Source organism: Mizuhopecten yessoensis, unplaced genomic scaffold, assembly GCF_002113885.1.
Source record: "Mizuhopecten yessoensis strain PY_sf001 unplaced genomic scaffold, ASM211388v2 scaffold8317, whole genome shotgun sequence".
NCBI classification, from domain to species: Eukaryota; Metazoa; Mollusca; class Bivalvia; order Pectinida; family Pectinidae; genus Mizuhopecten; species Mizuhopecten yessoensis.
In genome coordinates this window covers 42,075-63,889 of record NW_018407487.1, presented here as the reverse complement: position 1 = coordinate 63,889, position 21,815 = coordinate 42,075, and the positions used below count along the sequence as shown (strand labels likewise).

At 33.9% G+C, this 21,815-nt stretch overlaps 1 protein-coding gene across 1 annotated transcript in view; it reads left to right on the top strand.

Annotated features, from left to right (window-relative positions):
• The first annotated feature begins 3,381 nt into the window (after positions 1 to 3,381).
• The window catches only part of LOC110455599, a 40,801-nt gene continuing 22,367 nt past the window's right edge, over positions 3,382 to 21,815 (top strand). Inside the window, exons 1-3 of the mRNA XM_021505805.1 lie at positions 3,382 to 3,806; positions 9,665 to 9,710; positions 20,349 to 20,520. Coding sequence (XP_021361480.1) covers positions 3,760 to 3,806; positions 9,665 to 9,710; positions 20,349 to 20,520 — 265 coding nt within the window. The 5' untranslated portion in view covers positions 3,382 to 3,759. The remainder of the gene's footprint in view (positions 3,807 to 9,664; positions 9,711 to 20,348; positions 20,521 to 21,815) is intronic.

Genomic DNA, 21,815 nt, shown 5'->3' with positions numbered 1-21,815 from the left:
TGTGAGGAAACTCCATGTATTGTAGCAGAAAAATGTCAACAAATAATATGAAGTGTAGTGCAGTTGATATAGAAAGTTCAATTCCTGCTATATATTTGTAGTAAAGTTGTCAAAGAATCAGATATTTGGCAGACCTTTCTTATACATATGACTTAAAAGTGGTTGCAAGGATTTATAAAACCCAAAAAACAAACTGATTCCTATCCCTTATACAGAGAACAGTGTGGAAATATAGATGAACTGAAGTATTGAAAATAACGTCAGGTAATTCGGGTAAAATGGACTTCCATCATGATTTTACATATTCATAATGTGTTTATACAGCCTCCCTTAAGAAAAACACATTCCATACATGTTTTCAGCCTGTTTTTGTTGTCATTATCTGTCCAGCCTGTAACATCTCATCTTTGCTAGTCAAGCGTTCATTTTGTATTCACATATTCATGTAATCAACCTTAGCGGATTTAGCCTTCTTCTCCAAGCTTTCAAATTATTGAATCTGGCACAGGGACTTGGCACGAATTACCATCATATGGTCCACATATTTGTTTTATATCATACATTATATAATACACATATGTGAACTGAGGGTTAGAAATTAATACCAAGTCCCTGTGCATGCAAATAATAATGGCGGTGCCCAGTAACAAGTTGCCTTGTCGACTATGTCATGATTTATGTAAAACAACAAAGGAGGACAATACTTATAGAAACATTTTCTGTATATGATCAGTTGGTAGAGATAATTGGCCCTATTCTAACTGTAAATGATAACCAAGGGAAATACATAGGCGACCAGTGCTGAAATAACCTTGAAAAATTAAAGTTTTGCTAGTAAAGTGTCTATGCAAGGTGGCAGGGGAGGGAAATTAAACACAAGGCTAAATCTGTCAAGGTTGAATAGTACAAATTTAAATTATGAACCCTTGGCTATTGAAGATGGTGAGATAACGAGGTTCGATCGTAAAATAAGATGTGTCTTCAGCAGTATGCTCCAGTGAAATTAAACTATAAAGTCAGCATCAGTTCTGCGCTATCACAAGGAGACAAACACGAACATACCAGACTCCCAAAACACAAATTAGTTATGCACAAACTCACCACACGCATGCATCTAGCAAATGGGGGAGGCCGTCCTTAAATGACAATGTATACCTGTTGATAAGACGTACATTAAACAATACTTAATTAAACCTGAAATTTATTTTGACATAAAGATCTTATTTATTTGGATGACTTGTTATTTTAAACAAATGATTTTGCTAGTTTCAGCTTGCATGCACTGTGTGAATGTTATTTTAATAACATTGTACCCATATGAATCCATGATTGTCGTGAAGTGGTGCTTTATTTGAATTTAATACATTTGATGCTCTATTACCTGACCTGGAACGCATTCGTAGCCATACCGAGACAATTACAATACTGTGGTATAACTGTATATATATTGTGTTCATAGTTTAAGCGTCTGCGTGACCAGCTGTTCTAACTTACAAACGTCCAGGTGACGAGAAAGAACATGAGAGGAATGTTTTTGACTTTTGACAGGAGCTGTAGGCAATTCACACTATTCAATTTGTATTAATCTTCTTTTTGGATAACGACGCTTTAACTTGTAAGCAAAAAATACATCACTGGCGTCACGAGCAGCATCAATACTAAAAACGTCTTTTAATATTGGTTACAAATAAATGCTATGTCCCAATCACCTGCCCTCTGGACTGGTTTTTAAGTAAGTTGTTTTAGTGCCAAATTTTGTACAGCATGATTATTTAGCCTCTTTATCTTAATCCTTCCCACGTAGGTATCTTGTGATAAAAATTGTTGTTTGCCTTACACTGTTACAATGTTTTACCATTTATATAGAAATATATGTTTGTCGAAATACAAGCCCCTGAGAGCTTATTTTAACTATGACATATATTCAACGTAAAATAATGGTTCTATGCTTTTATCCGATAATTTTAAGATAAAAAAACCCACACACACACAAGCTTTTAATCACGAACTTTTCCTAGAATGCGCCTTTGTATAATCTTCGGCACGATGAAGGACACAAGTTAAGGTATACTGTTGATGCCGACATGTACAAATGTATGTAAACTGTAAAACGAAAGTAGGTCTGCGCGATCGCAAACATTTAATGCTGATATTTTCGCATAAATGTCAGTTAGTACTTGATGTGATAGCAATGGATTAAACGAGTGTTACCTTGTGTTGTATTCTAGCACATCAGTGTCTCAATACATACGGTATTAATATGTTAATGTTCGATAGACGTCTGTTTATTATTACTGTCCCGATGATGTTGTGAGGTATATCCGGGTCACGTTCTCGTTCAAGTGCGCTTCCGGTTACGTCATAAAATGCAAATTTTCAATTCACAAAATCTTAATATTTATTAATTAAAGATAGTTTAAAGAATAAACGAGTTAATAAAAACAATAGCAATACATTGTAAATATTATTTTCTTGAATGTTTGCGAAGCAGACGACGTTTGATCAAAATCTCGAAACTAGAACATTTTTTTAAAAAAAATGTGTTTTAACATTTGAAAGAAAAAAGTTTGAAGGGGAAAAAATCAATTTGTTCTTTTATGAATTAATGAAAGTGGTACAAAAAAGAAATATAGTAAATGATTGATAGTAGATTTATCAAAAACATCATCATTAGAGAGTATATTCTGGGCATGATCGTTTAGAAGCTTTGCAATACTTCAAACTCTTTCAAACGCGCATCAGCTCGAGATTAGGCCCCTGTTTACAAAATGGCGACTGGAATTAGCAAGGCGGATTAAATTGGAACTTCAATTGTGAATATTTCGGCAAGTAAACATTGTTCACAAAGCCCATGTGGTTTGTTCATCTAATTTAGTCAAGATGTACTCAGACCAGTCGTTGTTTAGTCGCTAGGGTCATTCACAAAAAAATAGTATTATTATATAAACTTATTGTAATTATTGTAATTATACTTAGACTGAAGAAACTCAAAGGAGGGGGGTGGGGGTGAAGAATTAACTACAACTTAGTGTTATTTACAGAGGTTCACAAATAAATTAGATATATATAAGAACCAATTTTAATACAGAGGAGAGAGAGAGAGAGATCGGGCTATACATATCTCCGTACAAGATATTATCAAATCATTTTCTTGCTATTAAAATCAGTCGACAAACAACGTTACAATATATCAGAAATAGTACTCTGGCGGTATTGAATGGCAGCGCGAGAGTATTAATAAAAACTAAAACGGGTGCAGATCTTATCGTTAACGGGTTAGTCTATGGTCCGGGACACATGTGCATCTTAGGTGTATAAATAGGCTTACTTCCTAGTATAAACCCAGTCACGCGCTACATATACTTTACCTATTCAAGCTATAACCACAAGTAAAAACCGGGTTACCGACGTACATACATGTACGCTATGGTGTTAAATATCTCTAATCTGCGGTGATAACGCATCGGAACTTCCGTGTTTCAAAATTTAAAGTTTGTGTTTTTATATTTGTCGTCAAAGCTTTGTGTATATACGAGGACGCATGCTGGTCGGATCAACGCTGGTGTAACGTGTGGATAAGTTACTCACAATTCAAAGTGGAGATTTCCCCTCTTATCCGAGACATCCCGACCATTCACATTGTCAGTCGTATGTCGTGAGTTGGACTCAGTAATGATGCAGGTCCGACCCTTCACTCGGTGAAATACACGCGTCCTTACTTTTTTCGCAGACCTTGCAAGACACTCATTTGAAAAAAAGATGCATGATACACACAGTTATTGGCATTCTCAAAGGAAAAGTAGAAGGTAAGTACGACCTTAATTCACACGATAGTTCATTCATTAACCCTCAATATGTATAACTGATGATACCTACATGTGTGGTTATATGTGGAGGTTATTGCAGATTTATTTGAGATGCAGACAAACTTGTGTGTTATATTTATACTTATCCACTTGATTAAGGTACTTCGCTTGGATAAGTGGATGGGGACGGTGATGATGCAGTAAGAGAAAGGGGGAGGGGGAGGGAGCGAGGTCGGGGACGAGATGAAGGTGGAGGAGTGATTGTCTTAACATGTGACGTAGATTAAACTCAAATTCTTCATATATCTGTATATGTGTAGACTCTCAACCCTTCCATAGAATAAACCCTTTCTACTTTCGGTTTGTCCGCGATGAATAATTCAATGTTGAGATTGTGTTTTGGAAAGGTTTGAGCGACAATTCTACTCCTATTGTTGTTTGTTTGGGTGGGTTGCCAATTGTGTAATCTATCTGCCTACTTTCGTTTTACCCATACTTTATAGGACTTTGTTAAGTACCTTGTAGTCTATACCTCTCTGTACAGTTTGTAAATAAGGTACATTTGTATATACATGTATGTGATTACCGTCAGTGAGGAAAGCAGTGTTATACATAGTACAGAAATGATAACACCAATACAAACATTAATAATTGCTAACACAATCAGGTGTACTGTCTGCTGGTCGACAGGTAAAGTGCAGTAGGGCCGCTGTGAACGTCGACGTGGTTACACTGGCAGTACTGCCGAGAAAGTCTGTCTGCAACAGAACAGTAACTCGTTAGAGCAAATCATAATGACGTAATAAGACAGAAAACTTTGTTTTTTTTATCAAACAAAAGTTTAACATCGCGTTCTGTTCGAGCTCAACGCAAACATCGCTTAATTCTCTCCACCACACCATTGTTATGTTTACCGTTCTTCAATCATGTAGAACTATTACATCGTGGCCAGAACCTTACCATGCCATATCAAGATAAGTGTAATAATTAAGACACTTCCTTATTGGAAACGAACATGACTCAGCCCAATCATCCTGAATGGCGTGTTATATACTTCACGTACGGGTACTAACTCATCAGGTACCCAACGCGTATTTGTGATGACATGTAACTCGATGCCTATTACAGGCGATATACATGTATGTAAATAGACACTCTCTTGTGACGACATGTCTTATGTAATGTAGTTTCCCGATACTTCCTAGCCGAAACACCTTTAAGAAGACATATTAACTGACACTTATATGTACAGAATCTTTGCAGTTTTAAAATTTACAAGATTATCATCACATAGAGCTAATGGTTATATAATTATTACACAAAGAGTAAATGGTAACATTATTGTTACATAGATTAAATGGTTACATTATTGTCAAATATAGCAAATGGTAACATAATTGTCACATATAGTTAATGGTTACATTATTGTCACATACAGTTAATGGTTACATTATTGTCACATACGTTTAATGGTTATATTATTGTCACATACAGTTAATGATTACATTAATGCCAGATAGAGTTAATGGTTACATTATTGTCACACAAAGTTAATGGTAACATTATTGTTACATAAAGTTAATGGTAACATTAATGTTACAAAGAGTAAATGGTTACATACAGTTAATGGTAACATTATTGTTACATAAAGTTAATGGAAACATTATTGTTACAAAAAGTTAATGATTACATTATTGTCACATAGAGTTAATGGTTACAGTATTGTCACATAAACTTAATGGTAACATTATTGTTACATAAAGTTAATGGTAATATTATTGTTACTTACAGTAAATGGTTACATTATTGTCACAAAGGGTAAATGGTTACATTATTGTCACATATAGTTAATGGTTACATTATTGTCACATACAGTTAATGGTTACATTATTGTCAAATAAAGTTAATGGTTACATTATTGTCAAAAAAGTTAATGATTACATTATTGTCACATAGAGTTAATGGTTACAGTATTGTCACATAAAGTTAATGGTAACATTATTGTTACATAAAATTAATGGTAACATTATTGTTACAAAGAGTTAATGATTACATTATTGTCACATAGAGTTAATGGTTACAGTATTGTCACATATAGTTAATGTTTACATTATTGTCACATATAGTTAATGGTTACATTATTGTTACTTACAGTAAATGGTTACATTATTGTCACATACAGTTAATGGTAACATTATTGCCAGATAGAGTTAATGGCTACATTATTGTCACACAAAGTTAGTGGTAACATTATTGTCAGAAAAAACTAATGGTTACATTATTGTCACAAAGAGTTAATGGTTACATTATTGTCACATAGAGCTAATGTTTACATTATTGTCACAAATAGTAAATGGTTACACTATTGTCACATAGAGGTAACGGTTACATTATTGCCAGATAGAGTTAATAGCTACATTATTGTTATACAAAGTTAATGGTAACATTATTGTCAGAAAGAGCTAATGGTTACATTACTGTCACATAGAGTTTATGGTTACATTATTGTCACAAATATTAAATGGTTACATTGTTGTCACATAGAATTAATGGTTACATTATTGTTACAAAGAGTTAATCGTTACATTATTACCACTTAGAGTTAACGGTTACATTATTGATATACAAAGTAAATGGTTACATTATTGTTACATACAGTAAATGGTTACATTATTGTCACATAGAGTTAATGATTACATTATTGTCAAAAAGAGTAATTGGTTTCATTATTGTCACAAAGAGTAAATCGTTACATTATTGCCACATAGAGTTAACGATTACATTATGTTCATATACAGTTAATGGTTACATTATTGTCACATATAGTTAATGGTTACATTATTGTTACATACAGTTAATAGTTACATTATTGTTACATAGAGTTAACGGTAACATTATTGTCATATACATTTAATGGTTACATTATTGTCACATATAGTTAATGGTTACATTATTGTTACATACAGTTAATAGTTACATTATTGTTACATAGAGTTAACGGTTACATTATTGTCATATACAGTTAATGGTTACATTATTGTTACTTAGATTTAATGGTTACATTATTGTCACATACATTTAATGGTTACATTATTGTCACATAGAGTTAATAGTTACATTATTGTCACATATAGTTAATACATGTAGTTACGTTATTGTCACATATAGTTAATGGTTACATTACTGTCACATAAAGTTGATGGTTACATTATTGTCACATAGAGTTAATGGTTAGAGTATTGTTTCATAGATTTAATAAATGTATTTACATTATTATGACATAGAGTTAATGGTTACAGTATTGTTTCATAGAGTTTATAAATGTAGTTACATTATTGTCACATATGTTAATGGTTACATTATTGTCACATAGAGTTAATGGTAACATTATTGTTACAAAGAGTTAATGATAACATTATTGTAACATAGAGTTATTGGTTTCATTATTGTCACATAGAGTAAATGGTTACATTTTTGTCACATAGAGTTAATGGTTACATTATTATCACATAGAGTAATTTGTTACATTCTCATAACATCGAGTAAATGGTTACATTCTTATAACATAGAGGTAATGGTTACACTATTGTCACATATAGTAATTGGCTACATTATTGTCACATAGTTTTAATGGTTACATTATTGTCACATAGAGTTAATGGTTACATTATTGTCACATAGATATAATGGTATTGCTTTTTTGTCTTTTAAAAGTTTTTTTTTTTTTACATTTACATTTATTTGATAAAATATGTGTTCCTTGTAGGTATTTCCTGTTTCCCTTTTGTTTCCCCAAAAGAACATACTCCATTGTGGATATATCTCTGCTCGAATTACTGTATTGTATCCTATTGGATTTTTTCCGGATTTCGTAGAAAGTGTGTGTATTTCCGATTACAATAAGTACCAGCCGTCAGACTGAACAGGTCACGCATTACTTATGTATATATACACTAACAACATTTCCCAGAACGGATGTAGAACACAAGTGCGCAATAATGGAAAAACGTAATCTGCCATACTCATCTTGAGAGACACAGTTTGTGTGCAAAGGTGATATGAAGTTTAACGATTGTTAATACACCAACGTGCTTTTTTGTAATATTCCTGTCTAGTTATGGTAAGCAATACGAATTCACTATTATAGTCATGTTTAACGTCATATAGCTGAAAAAAACATGTAAACTTTGTCATACTAATAAAAGAAAGTACTGCCTACTTGTTTCAAGTGGTATTTTGTGTTTATACAAGACTCCCTTGCTAACAATAGATGTTGGACTATCCGTTTGTTGCGTTGTGATGCAACTATTGTAGACAGCTAGAACAAACGCTATTGTCATATTTGCGTGTTAGTCTACAATTGATTGTTTAATTAAGATACTGTTGACAAGGACTGAAGTGGACATGATAGAAGTCCTCTTACACTCAATGGGGTTAACAATAAAGTGTCTCTCCCCCTCTCACGTTCACTTGTATAGTCCTCAATAAACATACACATCATGAATATTAAAACACTTTTTCCGGATCCCAGTTCGACATGACAACAGACTATTGAATTGTCACTTTACTCGGAATCCCACGACGTTGTGTACGACGGAAGTCGACGCGTCCGGTAAACAAGAAAACCCATATGTTCATGTTACTCCACCTGAAATTAGACAACACAATTATAACTAGCCTGTAAGGGTGTGTGATGTTAACAGTGAAGGAAGCATATCTACTATACAACAGGCGTGTTCTGGGTTCTCTAGTCCGGTGACGCCATGAACATCGCCTTGGTCTTGCACTTGAAAGGTTGGGGTCAGAATATACGCGAACGAGGAGACATATGTGCACCCCCTTCCCTTCCCTCACTCCTCCTGCAGAAACAGGTGTGGTTTCTCACGTGCCTTTTGTTTAAAGGATACTGGACAAACCAAGAAAAGACCTGTCGTATCCCACTGTCTGTGTATCATAAGAGGAGACCGATGTGGGGCCCCCTGCGGAATCCGGGGCTTTTCCTCTGTAATAGGACATTGACTCTGCTGACCTATTACAGCATAAGCGCGATATTTTTATATCTTTGTTACCCCTTTTTTACCAACTTTTTCTTTCTTTCTTCTCTCTTTACTCACTTTCCGGTTGTGTCTCCCTAGGTAAATGCTTTCATAAGAACCTGGCTATTGCGAGGACATTTAACTCATATCATAAAACAAACTTTGCTTGTGATAATTTAAAAACGTAAGTTGTAGAAATAGTGAGATAGGGACTTTAGATACGGTGTATCTCTCAATAAGCCCTTCTGGCCAACTTTGAAGGCTGCTAGTTTTTGTATGTGAAAGTAACTTTCGATCAATTCGTCACAAAAACTTGTTGTTTTAGTACGTACTTTTAGTATTTTCTGTCATTTGTTTTAAATTAATACTTCCTTACTTCTATCTTTCTTTATCGTTTTGTAAAAGGCAACAAAAAGACAATATCTATCACTACGAACTATTCTCATCCATACCGTGAGCGATCTAATTTATTACTGCACTAGAGTTTGGAAAACCGTTTTTTTGTTAATTTATACTTATAACTTATCATACTGAGTGTTGCAACAAAGTAAGATATTTTAAGAAGAAAGTTTTCCTTAATTTTCGATCCCAAAAGGAATTAAAAACAGAATCAATAGGTATGATTTTTGTAGTTTTTTTCTGCTATCATATAGACATACATGAACCATTGTGCATCATTGTGATAAATTATTATAAATTCTGCAGAAAATATAAGTTGTCATGTCAAAATGATGGGACCGTTATATGTACGGTTGTTTGTTTTGTATTAAGAACCATAACCTGTTATTGCTACTTTAACAAGTAATTTGTGTGTTGTTGCAGGTCCGACGTTTTCAATGGCATCCTTGCTGCTCACATATTTCCATCGGTAAGTCGACTGTAGATTCCCCGAGAATTCCTGTACTACACTTCCTCTTTCTCGGCATTAGAAGGGAGATGAATACAACAACCAAGTGTAACTGTCTGTATTAAAACAAAACATGTATATAATGTCTGAGAGGTAAACGCTGATGTTTTTATGATCTATTGATATGCGTTTGTCCCTGTCTGCAGAACATGCATGTGTGGAATATTAATCTTCAGGCGGCCTGATTATAAGGCAGTTGGCTTAATGATCTCAACAAGTATTCCATAGTATGCAACGGAAAACTTGTAGACAGAAAGCGATCTATTGTCCTTGACTCTTCCAGAATCAATAGACTGCATTTAAACCATTCATATTTAAGTTTTCTATACCCTCACGATAAGGTGTCAAGGGTATATTGGGATCTGCCCGTACGTGCGTCCCAGACGGGATCGCCGCTCTTTAGAGCTCATTTCGTATCCAATTTATACTGAACTTCACAAAATGAATTCACAAACACCACCTTGTAAGAATTCGTGTTTAAACTTTCTTTGGTCAAATACTAGGTCACTGTTGCTCTCTACAGCTTTCATTTCTTTTCCGATTATCACGAAACTTATCACAATAATCTAATTTACACTGTACGAGCTTGCATTTCGCGAGGGTACTCATATCGTCTGAGCTGTCTTTTTAACTACAGTTTTACGTCAGTATTCACTCTGATGTCTGAACGGTCTATCTTAACTGTAGTGTGACGTCAGTATTCACTCTATTGTCAGAACGATCTAACTACACTGGAGTGTGACGTCAGTATTCCCTCTGATCTCTAAACACTCTAACTAAATTTGCAATGTAGTGTGATGTCAATATTCCCTCTGGGGTATGAACGATCTAACTATACTGTAGTGTGATGTCAATATTTCCTCTGAGGTTTGAACGAGCTAACTATACTGTAGTGTGACGTCAGTATTCCCTCGGAGGTTTGAACGAGCTAACTATATTGTAGTGTGACGTCAGTATTCCCTCTGAGGTCTTAACGATCTAACTATACTGTAGTGTGACGCCAATATTCCCTCTGAGGTTTGAACAAGCTAACTATAATGTAGTGTGATGTCAATATTCCCTCTGAGGTCCTAACGATCTTACTATACTGTAGTGTAACGTTAATATTCCCTCTGAGGTTTGAACGAGCTAACTATATTGTAGTGTGATGTCAATATTCTCTCTGAGGTCCTAACATTCTAACTATCCTGTAGTGTGACGTCAATATTCCCTCTGAGGTCTGAACGCTCTTACTATACTGTAGTGTGATGTCAATATTTCCTCTGAGGTTTGAACGGTCTAACTATATTGTAGTGTGATTTCAATATTTCCTCTGAGGTCTGAACGCTCTTACTATATTGTAGTTTGACGTCAATATTTCCTCTGAGGTTTGAACGGTCTAACTATATTGTAGTGTGATTTCAATATTTTCTCTGAGGTTTGAATGATCTAACGACGTCAATATTCCCTCTGAGGTCTGAACGGTCTAACGTTACTGTAGTGCGATGTTAATTTTCTGATATCAATATTCCCTCTGAGGGCTGAACGGTCTAACTATACCGTAGTGTGACGTCAATATGCCCTCTGAGGTCTGAACGCTCTTACTATACTGTAGTGTCACGTCAATATTCCCTCTGACGTCTGGACGGTACAACTATACTGTAGTGTGATGTAAATATTTTCTCTGAGGTTAGAATGGTCTAACGACGTCAATATTCCCTCTGAGGTCTGAACGGTCTAGCTATACTGTAGTGTGATGTAAATATTTTCTCTGAGGTTTGAATGGTCTAACGACGTCAATATTCCCTCTGACGTCTGGACGGTCCAACTATACTGTAGTGTGATGTCAATATTCCCTTTGAGGTCTGAACGGTCTAACTATACTGTAGTGTGATGTCAATATTACGTCCGAGTCCTGAACGGTCTAACGTTACTGTAGTGCGATGTTAATTTTCTGATATCAATATTCCCTCTGAAGTCTTAAAAATCAAGCGACTTTGTTATGTGACATCAATACTCCCCTAGTCGTCTGCACAATCTGCCTAGGTGTAGCTTGGTTTAATCAATATTGTATGTTAGAAGGTCTAGGCATTTTGTGACAAAACTAGAGGTGTTACTTCATATAGACCATATTTATCTATATCTTAGCAGGTAGGGGAAAATAGCTATGTCACCATGTTTCAATGGACAAACATAATGTTGATTGATAGTCTCAAATCCGTTATAAAAATTCCTAACAAAGCCCTGCTTGTCTGTACTGTCTAACGAGCCATCAGCTAATTCGTCATGCACATATCTGCATATACTCTTTGTGATATAGCCACAATCGAACTTCGCCACTACTGCGTAATGGATGTAATGACCGTATGGAGAACTTTCGTCAAGTTAAGGATCGACTCATACACATGTATTATCTTTGTTCATTCCTCAAAGAGACACGATGGTAGCCATGATTATATCGGCATCCCAGCAGTCTAACCAAATTCATTTGGTTACGTTTAAAGACCTGATAGGAACCCCGGAGAAACAACGAGATGCCCACCATGTCAAAACTACAATCTTTACGCATCCTCTCTCTTTCTAACGAGCATCATACAGATAGTCCTGCCTAGAAGAATAAGAAGCAGCTACAGTTAGATGGAATCTTCTTTAGCTCGGACATTTTGTTTATATGCACAAGAAAATTGAAATTTATCACAAAAATAATTTTGAATATTTTGCTATTTTCAAAAGTTTTGTTTTTAAAAACCCACCAAGTTTCTTTTGATATGTCATTTAAAAACAAGCCCTAACACAGCTGAATTTAGATGACCTTAACTCCTCTTCAGCGTGGTTACGTGCTACATTCCTATACAACTAAGGTCTAGCTGGTATATAATGTAGTAGCTTGCCATCTAAATAAGTTAATAATGACAAAATATGTCCATGCAAGGTCCACCTACATTATATACCTTCAATTGGAATACAATGCCACTGTGTGAGGCAATGCCAGACAATATGGCGAACCGAAAACATATGAATTTGATTACAACTGGTTAAACTTGAAAAAGACACATACATATCCGTGTTTTCTGAATCTTACTTTTTACAAGCAACAATTAATGAATTACATCATAATAATATGGTGCATTAGCTTACCAAAATGTAAATTTAATAGCTTATCTGTATCCTCTATTTAATTCCTAGCTTCCAAATGAACATTGTTGAAAGACAAAATACTAGTACTAGTTCAAAAATGCTTCTACAGTTTTGTATATTTAATCGTTACGAAAACAGATAATGATAACATGATGGACCCGGTTCACTTGTTTGATTTCAAACTTACAAAAAATTCAAAACATCGTTTTATTGCTCGATGTGCTATTTGCTCAAATAAATCATCAACCAATACATGAACTCTTTTAGTCTATTACCATTACCAGGGTTACAAACTAAATATTTACATTCTGTATGCTTGGACCCATTGGCGAAAATGACATTCATTTTTGCATAACACATGTGACCTCATCACAGCGTATTGATACCTTTAATGACGTAGCACAGTGCGTAATTAGTACACGTCCGCCGTGAAACAGCCATCGGCGTAGTTTAGTTATGCTAATACCATTAACATTAAACATGATAGACTTCATTTTAATGCTCAAATGAGGTGTGTAAGGTACATGATAATAATATCCGGCGTGTGTTAGTTCTACAAATTAAATTTGAAAATACAACTATATTCTGTTTGTTTTGTTGTCATGCTGTTGGTAGGACCACCACCGGAAGTTTAACATTTTCCCGCAAAAACACGCTGTTCTCTCTACTGCGTTGCCCTCATGCACAAATAAAATTACAATGCCGGTATTTTTTTTTATTTCTGCTTGCATCAGAAAATTAAAACCATTTAAAATGTAAATATAAGGAATAACATTTATTTTATCAATATTCATGAGGTCATAACAACATTGGCTTTTTGGACATATTTATCAAAAATCGCTAACGCGATTCATAAAATATGTCCAAAATGCCAATGTTGTTATGACCTCATGCATGTTGAAAATATAACTTGCATTCCTTAAATAAATCTTAACTACCAGTCTATAACCATTACCAGGGTTACAAACTAAATAAGCTCTTAACTACCAGTCTATTACCATTACCAGGGTTACAAACTAAATAATCTCTTAACTACCATTCTATTACCATACCAGGGTTACAAACTAAATAAACTCTTAAGTATCAGTCTATTACCATTACCAAGGTAACAAACTAAATGAAGTCTTAACTACCAGTCTATTACTATTACCAGGGTTACAAACTAAATAAACTCTTAACTACCATTCTATTACCATACCAGGGTTACAAACTAAATAAACTCTTAACTATCAGTCTATTACCATTACCAAGGTAACAAACTAAATGAAGTCTTAACTATCAGTCTATTACCATTACCAGGGTTACAAACTAAATAAACTCTTAACTACCAGTTTATTACCATACCAGGGTTACAAACTAAATAAACTCTTAACTACCAGTCTATTACCATTACCAAGGTTACAAACTAAATAAGGTCTTAACTACCAGTCTATTACCATTACCAGGGTTACAAACTAAATAACCTCTTAACTACCAGTCTATCACCATTACCAGGGTTACAAACAAAATAAACTCTTACCTGCCATTCTATTACCATTACCAGGGTAACACACTAAATAAACTCTTAGCTACCAGTCTATTACTATAACCAGGATGACAAACGTCTTTTTACATAGTAACTTAAGATGTGGAATAGAGATAGTTTGTGTTTTTTGAGTATGCTTTCTGCAATTTGTTTCTTCTTACTGAACATTTTACTGAAGCACTTTGTACACTAAACTACAGTATACAAAACTGAGGGAAAACGTCCGTTCTCTTTATGTATGGGAACTTTCTTTTTCAAGAAAGGCGAGATGTATTTGAACTATAAAATACCCCTTCATTTGTCTATCTTACCAGGGAACAAATAGAGATGACTTTCAGTTCCTTGCTTATCTAGAAATTTTAAATACATCTACTCAACTCTTGACCTAGGACCATTTTATAATGTCGGTTAGCATTGACCTTGGAACATATGAACGTGTCTACTGAGTTCTTGACTAAAAATATGTAAAAAGCGTCTACTAAACTCTTTACCTCTAAGCATTTTAACGTGTCAGCTAGACATTATTTTGCTCGTCAACATTCATACAAGCGCTCCTAGTGTTCAAATCTTTCCCCAGAAATATGTTGGCTGTCTGCTTCGTACTTGAAATACCGTAGGTAATGATATTGGGCGAGACGAAAGGTATTAAGGTATTTCTTACTTTATTGTCTTATATACTCACGGAGTGTTTTTTCATGTTGACTGTTTACTTTTCACTTTTGAATGTTATGTTGTATAGGTTTTGCATACAGCATACATCGGGTAACAGGCAAACCATAAGAAAGCCGTCTTCTTAAAATGATAAATAGTACGTAACAATCATTAATGGTAAATATATATAATAATACATAAACCATATTAGGATATGAAAAGGCCATTATTAACATAACTAGCCATCGTGTTAATCGATAATAACAAAACGGAGGGTGGCTACACGTCAGACAAATACGCGCTGTTGGCCAGCAAGTCGAAGTGCCCATATACTTACGCAAATGGACTGTTTATAACAATACAAGGTTTAATTAACTCGAAAACTTAATCACCCTCAAGGTATTTCGTTTGATTATAACGTATACTTACTCAAACATGTTTTCAATTGCTCTAAATCACGAACATAAGAAATTTATCACAACAAGTTTTTATAATTAAGAAGGGTCATATTTCTCGCGTAATTTCAGATGCCAACAAGGATCTTTTCACTACTTAATTGTATTTGAATTAATTGCTTAAACGGATGGATTCTACCCCAATACTAGCTGTAGAGAAACTAGAATAGCAACGTTATATTGACTGTCCTAGAGTTTAGCTATGTAGCAGGAAATATTGGTTCACCTGCCCGACCTCGTGGGTTTACTCCGGGTACTCCGGTTTCCTCCCACATTAAGACTCCCGAGCGCTAACATCCGGGCCGACAAGAGTAATTAAAAAGTTGTAATAACTTGTTTCATAATTGTTGTGAAATTTATAACGTGTATGTATAGCAGGAAATAATCACAGTAGGACTTATTAACATAACACTTTTTTGACAGCAGATTTAGGACTATCCGCCACAGCTTTTTCGGATAACACTAAATCATGAACAATAAAGGCATACAATGTACCTATGTCTCCTGAGTGAACAAGCGGGTCTTTGCGATAACCTTTAAAAGTAATTTAACATTTCGTTCAGTTGTAAAACTTATCATAAAGTGTAATAAAAGTTTTATCTAGACCTTGTATTTGTAGATTGTAAATCTTGTTTATATTTATATGCATATTCTCAATTAAAAAATATCGTGTGATAAATTGTATGGATAGTTTAATATGACCTGACCCAGGACATGACTCCGGTACCCGAACTATAATATATTAGGTACAGCCAATAAATACAACGACTGCAGCGGTGTAGGTCACGTAGCTCGATATATACAATGGTATACCAAAATTAATCCCAACATGTAAATTACGTAGTGTCTTGTAAACAAGACAAATTCTTTCAGTAAATCACTGCTAGGTTTAAAACTTACAATCAGCCAAACTTGTCAGTTAAAAACAACCCCGGTAAACTAAGACATAAATATCTGGTTGAAAAAAAGTTGCAAATTCTTTTTCTTAGACATCAAAATATTAGTAAGGCAAAAAGACTGAATGTATCTACCGCAATTCACCCCCAACCAAACACTACAGTTTGTTAAAATGGTTATATCACTATAAAACACTATTATATTCTCCTACAGTTTGTCAAAATAGTCATCTCACTATAAAACACTATTATATTTTCCTACAGTTTGTCAAAATAGTCATCTCACTATAAAACACTATTTTATTTCCTTCAGTTTGTCAAAATGGTCATATCACTATAAAACACTATTGTCTTTTCCTACAGTTTGTCAAAATAGTCATCTCACTATAAAACACTATTTTATTTCCCTACATTTTGTCAAAATAGTCATCTCATTATAAAACACTATTATATTTTTACCTACAGTTTGTCAAAATGGTCATATCACTATAAAAACACTTATTATATTTTCCTTCAGTTTGTCAAAATGGTCATATCACTATAAAACACTTATTATATTTTCCTACAGCTTGTCAAAATGGTCATATCACTATAAAACACTATTATGTTTTCCTACATCAAGACAGCAAGACAGCTTAACAGAAACATTATAACGAGTATTCTGACATTGAAGTACATGTATTACTAGGAAATAACGTATCATTGTCATACTACTAGGTATATATATAGGATCTTACATTAGTTTCCATTTCATATAAGATTTATGAAACGAGTCTAAGAACTTTTCAATTACGCGAGTTTCTGCTGAGCTCAAGTGAAAAATTCGTGACAGGTTTCATAAATTTCATATGGAATGAGTGTAAGATCCTTTTTATCACATAATCAGGATTTGTGGCATTTATTCGTGTAAAACAACAATTTTCATGCAACCTTGAAATGTAAGAATCCGCCATTTTGACTCCAGTGCGTAGGTCTGTGACGTCATGTAATTGTCCTAGCGTGATGTCACAATTGAAACAATTGAAACTTAAAACCAATCACAGGGCTTATAGGTCATATTACATGGGGTAATACTCACTGTATAACACAGTACATTATGTAATAAATCACATTCCTCCTCTCCAGAACCTGTTCTCAGTATCAGGGATCTACACAAAAAAAAGGGATTCGCCAATTCAGGACCTTTTTTATGATCAGGGTTTACATGTCTATGTTATTTCAGTATTGCAGAGCATGCCCCAAGTATCAGCAATGGACATATCATTGTTATTTAAAGCCAGTTTTAATTATCAGTATAATGATAATACAGAGTATGCTTTAATTGTTATTTGGTTACATGCCGTAGTTAATTCTTTACACAAGAACCGGTTCTGTTTTACTCGATGCTTCTTTTTCATAACAGTGCACAACATTATTTGTAGATAACAATGACAACAGGATCTGTAAATAGAGTGTGTTTTCATAGTTTATTCTTGAAGATAGTCATACATGCCAATTTAAGCTGTAACATGAAGGGAGGGTTTTCCTCTAAACCTAATGGCGATATTTGTTGTTGTTGTAACACGTTTATCAATGAGTTTATACAGTTATATCGATAAATACTAGTATTAGGTAGATCGCAAGGGTGACTGTCATAAATCTGTGATAGAGTTATCATTCGAGTGTAAGGTTAACGCCTGTTTTGGAGAAAATCAATCTTTGCATTAATGCCATCAAAAGAGAACATACATGTACTAACAAAAATATAAGCATAGCCCTACATGAATGCAGTGTTTGATGTTTTCTATTTCTAGAACCAATAGATCAAACCAATAGATCAAACCAATATGTAAACATTTCGGCCCAAAGTTTAAATGCACACTAACATAATATACAATAATGTGTACACTGCCGCTCGTTGTCGATTGCAATGCGTTTGTATCAATTTTGTATGGGTCTCCGAACCTGTTTGTGTCTTGTCACTGATTTCTATAGCAGTAATAGTCAAAACAGGGGTAGGGTAAATACGAATTCAAATGGCTGATAGTCTGGTTTCTATGTAACTCACTAAAATATCCACACTATAAATAGCGACAGCATCAGTATGCGCATTAACGAAGCCTAAAACATCATAACCGTGTTTCTATTCCTTGTATAGTTAGACTAACTTAAACATCATAACCGTGTTTCTATTCCTTGTATAGTTAGACTAACCAAAACATTATAACCGTGTTTCTACTCCTTGTATAGTTAGACTAACTAAAACATCTTACCCGTGTTTCTATTCCTTGTATAGTTAGACTAACTAAAACATCTTACACGTGTTTCTATTCCTTGTATAGTTAGACTAAATAAAACATCATACCCGTGTTTCTATTCCTTGTATAGTTAGACTACCTAAAACATCATAACCGTGTTTCTATTCCTTGTATACTTAGACTAACTAAAACATCATAACCGTGTTTTTATTCCTTGTATAGTTAGACTAACTAAAACATCATAATCGTGTTTCTATTCCTTGTATAGTTAGACTAACTAAAATATCATAACCGTGTTTCTATTCCTTGTATAGTTAAACTAACTAAAACATCATAACCGTGTTTCTATTACTTGTATAGTTAGACTAACTAAAACATCATATCCGTGTTTCTACTCCTTGTATAGTTAGACTAACCAAAACATTAGAACCGTGTTTCTACTCCTTGTATAGTTAGACTAACCAAAACATTAGAACCGTGTTTCTACTCCTTGTATAGTTAGACTAACTAAAACATCAGACTCGTGTTTCTATTCCTTGTATAGTTAGACTAACTAAAATATCATAACCGTGTTTCTATTCCTTGTATAGTTAGACTAACTAAAATATCATAACCGCGTTTCTATTCCTTGTATAGTTAGACTAACTAAAACATCTTACACGTGTTTCTATTCCTTGTATAGTTAGACTAAATAAAACATCATAACCGTGTTTCTATTCCTTGTATACTTAGACTAACTAAAACATCATAACCGTGTTTTTATTCCTTGTATAGTTAGACTAACTAAAACATCTTACACGTGTTTCTATTCCTTGTATAGTTAGACTAACTTAAACATCATAACCGTGTTTTTATTCCTTGTATAGTTAGACTAACCAAAACATTAGAACCGTGTTTCTACTCCTTGTATAGTTAGACTAACCAAAACATTAGAACCGTGTTTCTACTCCTTGTATAGTTAGACTAACTAAAACATCTTACCCGTGTTTCTATTCCTTGTATAGTTAGATTAACTAAAACATCATAACCGTGTTTCTATTCCTCGTATAGTTAGACTAACTAAAATATCATAACCGCGTTTCTATTCCTTGTATAGTTAGACTAACTTAAACATCATAACCGTGTTTTTATTCCTTGTATAGTTAGACTAACTAAAACATCATAACCGTGTTTCTATTCCTTGTATAGTTAGACTAACTAAAATATCATAACCGTGTTTCTATTCCTTGTATAGTAAGAATTACTAAATGTCAAGCAAAAATCATATACAAACAATCATAACAAAGATTGAACTAATAAAACGTTATAGTTTATACGATACAGAATCCCTTTTCGGGATATGAATAATTGAATTGAATTGAATGATAATGAAAATGAGTAGTTTATACGATATAGAATCCCCTTACGGGATATGCATATATGAGTACAGTTATCGACGTCCTTGTTATGTAATTAACATGTGTAGCCACAAAATATTCATGATTAAAACACACTTTTGTGCTATAGCATGTCTTTTGTATACACCCCATTACATGTACATTTGTATACCTATATAGCTACACGTTTGTCGATGACTGTGTAATTCTGGGTACTCACGTACCATATCTACACCATTGTGACCCGAGTTATTTGTGTATGCGTTACCTGTACAGATAAAAATCCATACACCCGACAAGGTACCCTTTATAACTTCCTGGTCATTTTGTAAATACACACAGCTCGCCGACGTGCTTACGGAGCCTCTGGGAGGACCGGACGACTTTGGGCCTTTAGACCTATCTCTAAGGAACATGGAGGAGACCTCGCCAGATGTGTACCCAAGAGGGCTAGCAGAGGAAGACTTCCTCAATCCAAATGCCTTGGAAAATGAAAATGATGGCTTTAATGGAGGTAGGTCTATTTTGTTGTTGTTTTTATAGTAGTATTTATCCTTCCTTGTCAAAACGAAAGTAGAATGTGTACATGTATATACACGCTGGTGATGTACCTGGCCTTACAAATGCAACCTGATAATAACGTTTTTAAATTGGCTGAAAAGCAGTGTAGTATTTTTATGTGTGCGGGTACATAGATATTTCCACCAAACAAAATCAATTTTATAAACGTGTTTTATTTTTTTATGTAAGTAAATTATTAATAGGACTAAATCATTTTGATAATATTTGTGTCACTCTATCCTATCTTTAACTTTATAGGATTTGTCTTTAACTTTATAAGATTTGTTATGAAATTGTATATAAAGTTTACATAATTATGGTAAATTCAACTTTTTCATCCTATCTATATCTCTATAAGAAATGCTATTTGTAAACTTGTTAATGCTATCATACTGGAAAGTTCACCTATTCAATCCTATAAATAACTTTCGAAAAAAATAAATACAATTACTGCAAGTTCTCCTTTTCAATCCTATCAATTACTTTAATAGTTTGGTTGTTTAGGTAGTTGTGATAGTCTCCCTTTTTAGTTATAGCTTATAACTTAATTATATTTTTTCATTCGTTTATATAAAGTTCTTTATGTTTGTTCATAACATTATGATAGTTTCGGATATGAATCAATATTTTGGTATGAATAAATATGGTAAGTTTGTTGTGAACACAAACAATATTTGAAAACAGATATTGCGAGCTTTCGAAAACGTCCGTTTCCTTTGTTCAAACAAAGCCTATATGAAGATTTCCCATTTTAACATATCTATCATTTTGTTAGATGTGTTATTTATATAAGTGTGATAATCTCCCTTTTAAACAATGTTGTACAATTGTTTTGATTTAATGTTTATGTAATTGTGGTAGGTACCTTTTTATGTCTTTGTTAGCATTGTAAAATCAGTTCAAACCGCGTCCATCCCATACTCCCCCGTTGCTTAGAGTTTATCATGTAAATGCTTGTATCCAGTAAATGCATTTTGCTGAGATATAACCTTGACTAAATTGAAAATACTTTTTAACACAACTGTGTCTTGCAACGTTTGTTTACTATATACTGTACGTTTGTTTACTATATACTGTATGTTTGTTTACTATATACTGTACGTTTGTTTACTATATACTGTACGTTTGTTTACTATATACTGTACGTTTGTTTACTATATGCTGTACGTTTGTTTACTATATGCTGAACGTTTGTTTACTATATGCTGTACGTTTGTTTACTATATGCTGTACGTTTGTTTACTATAT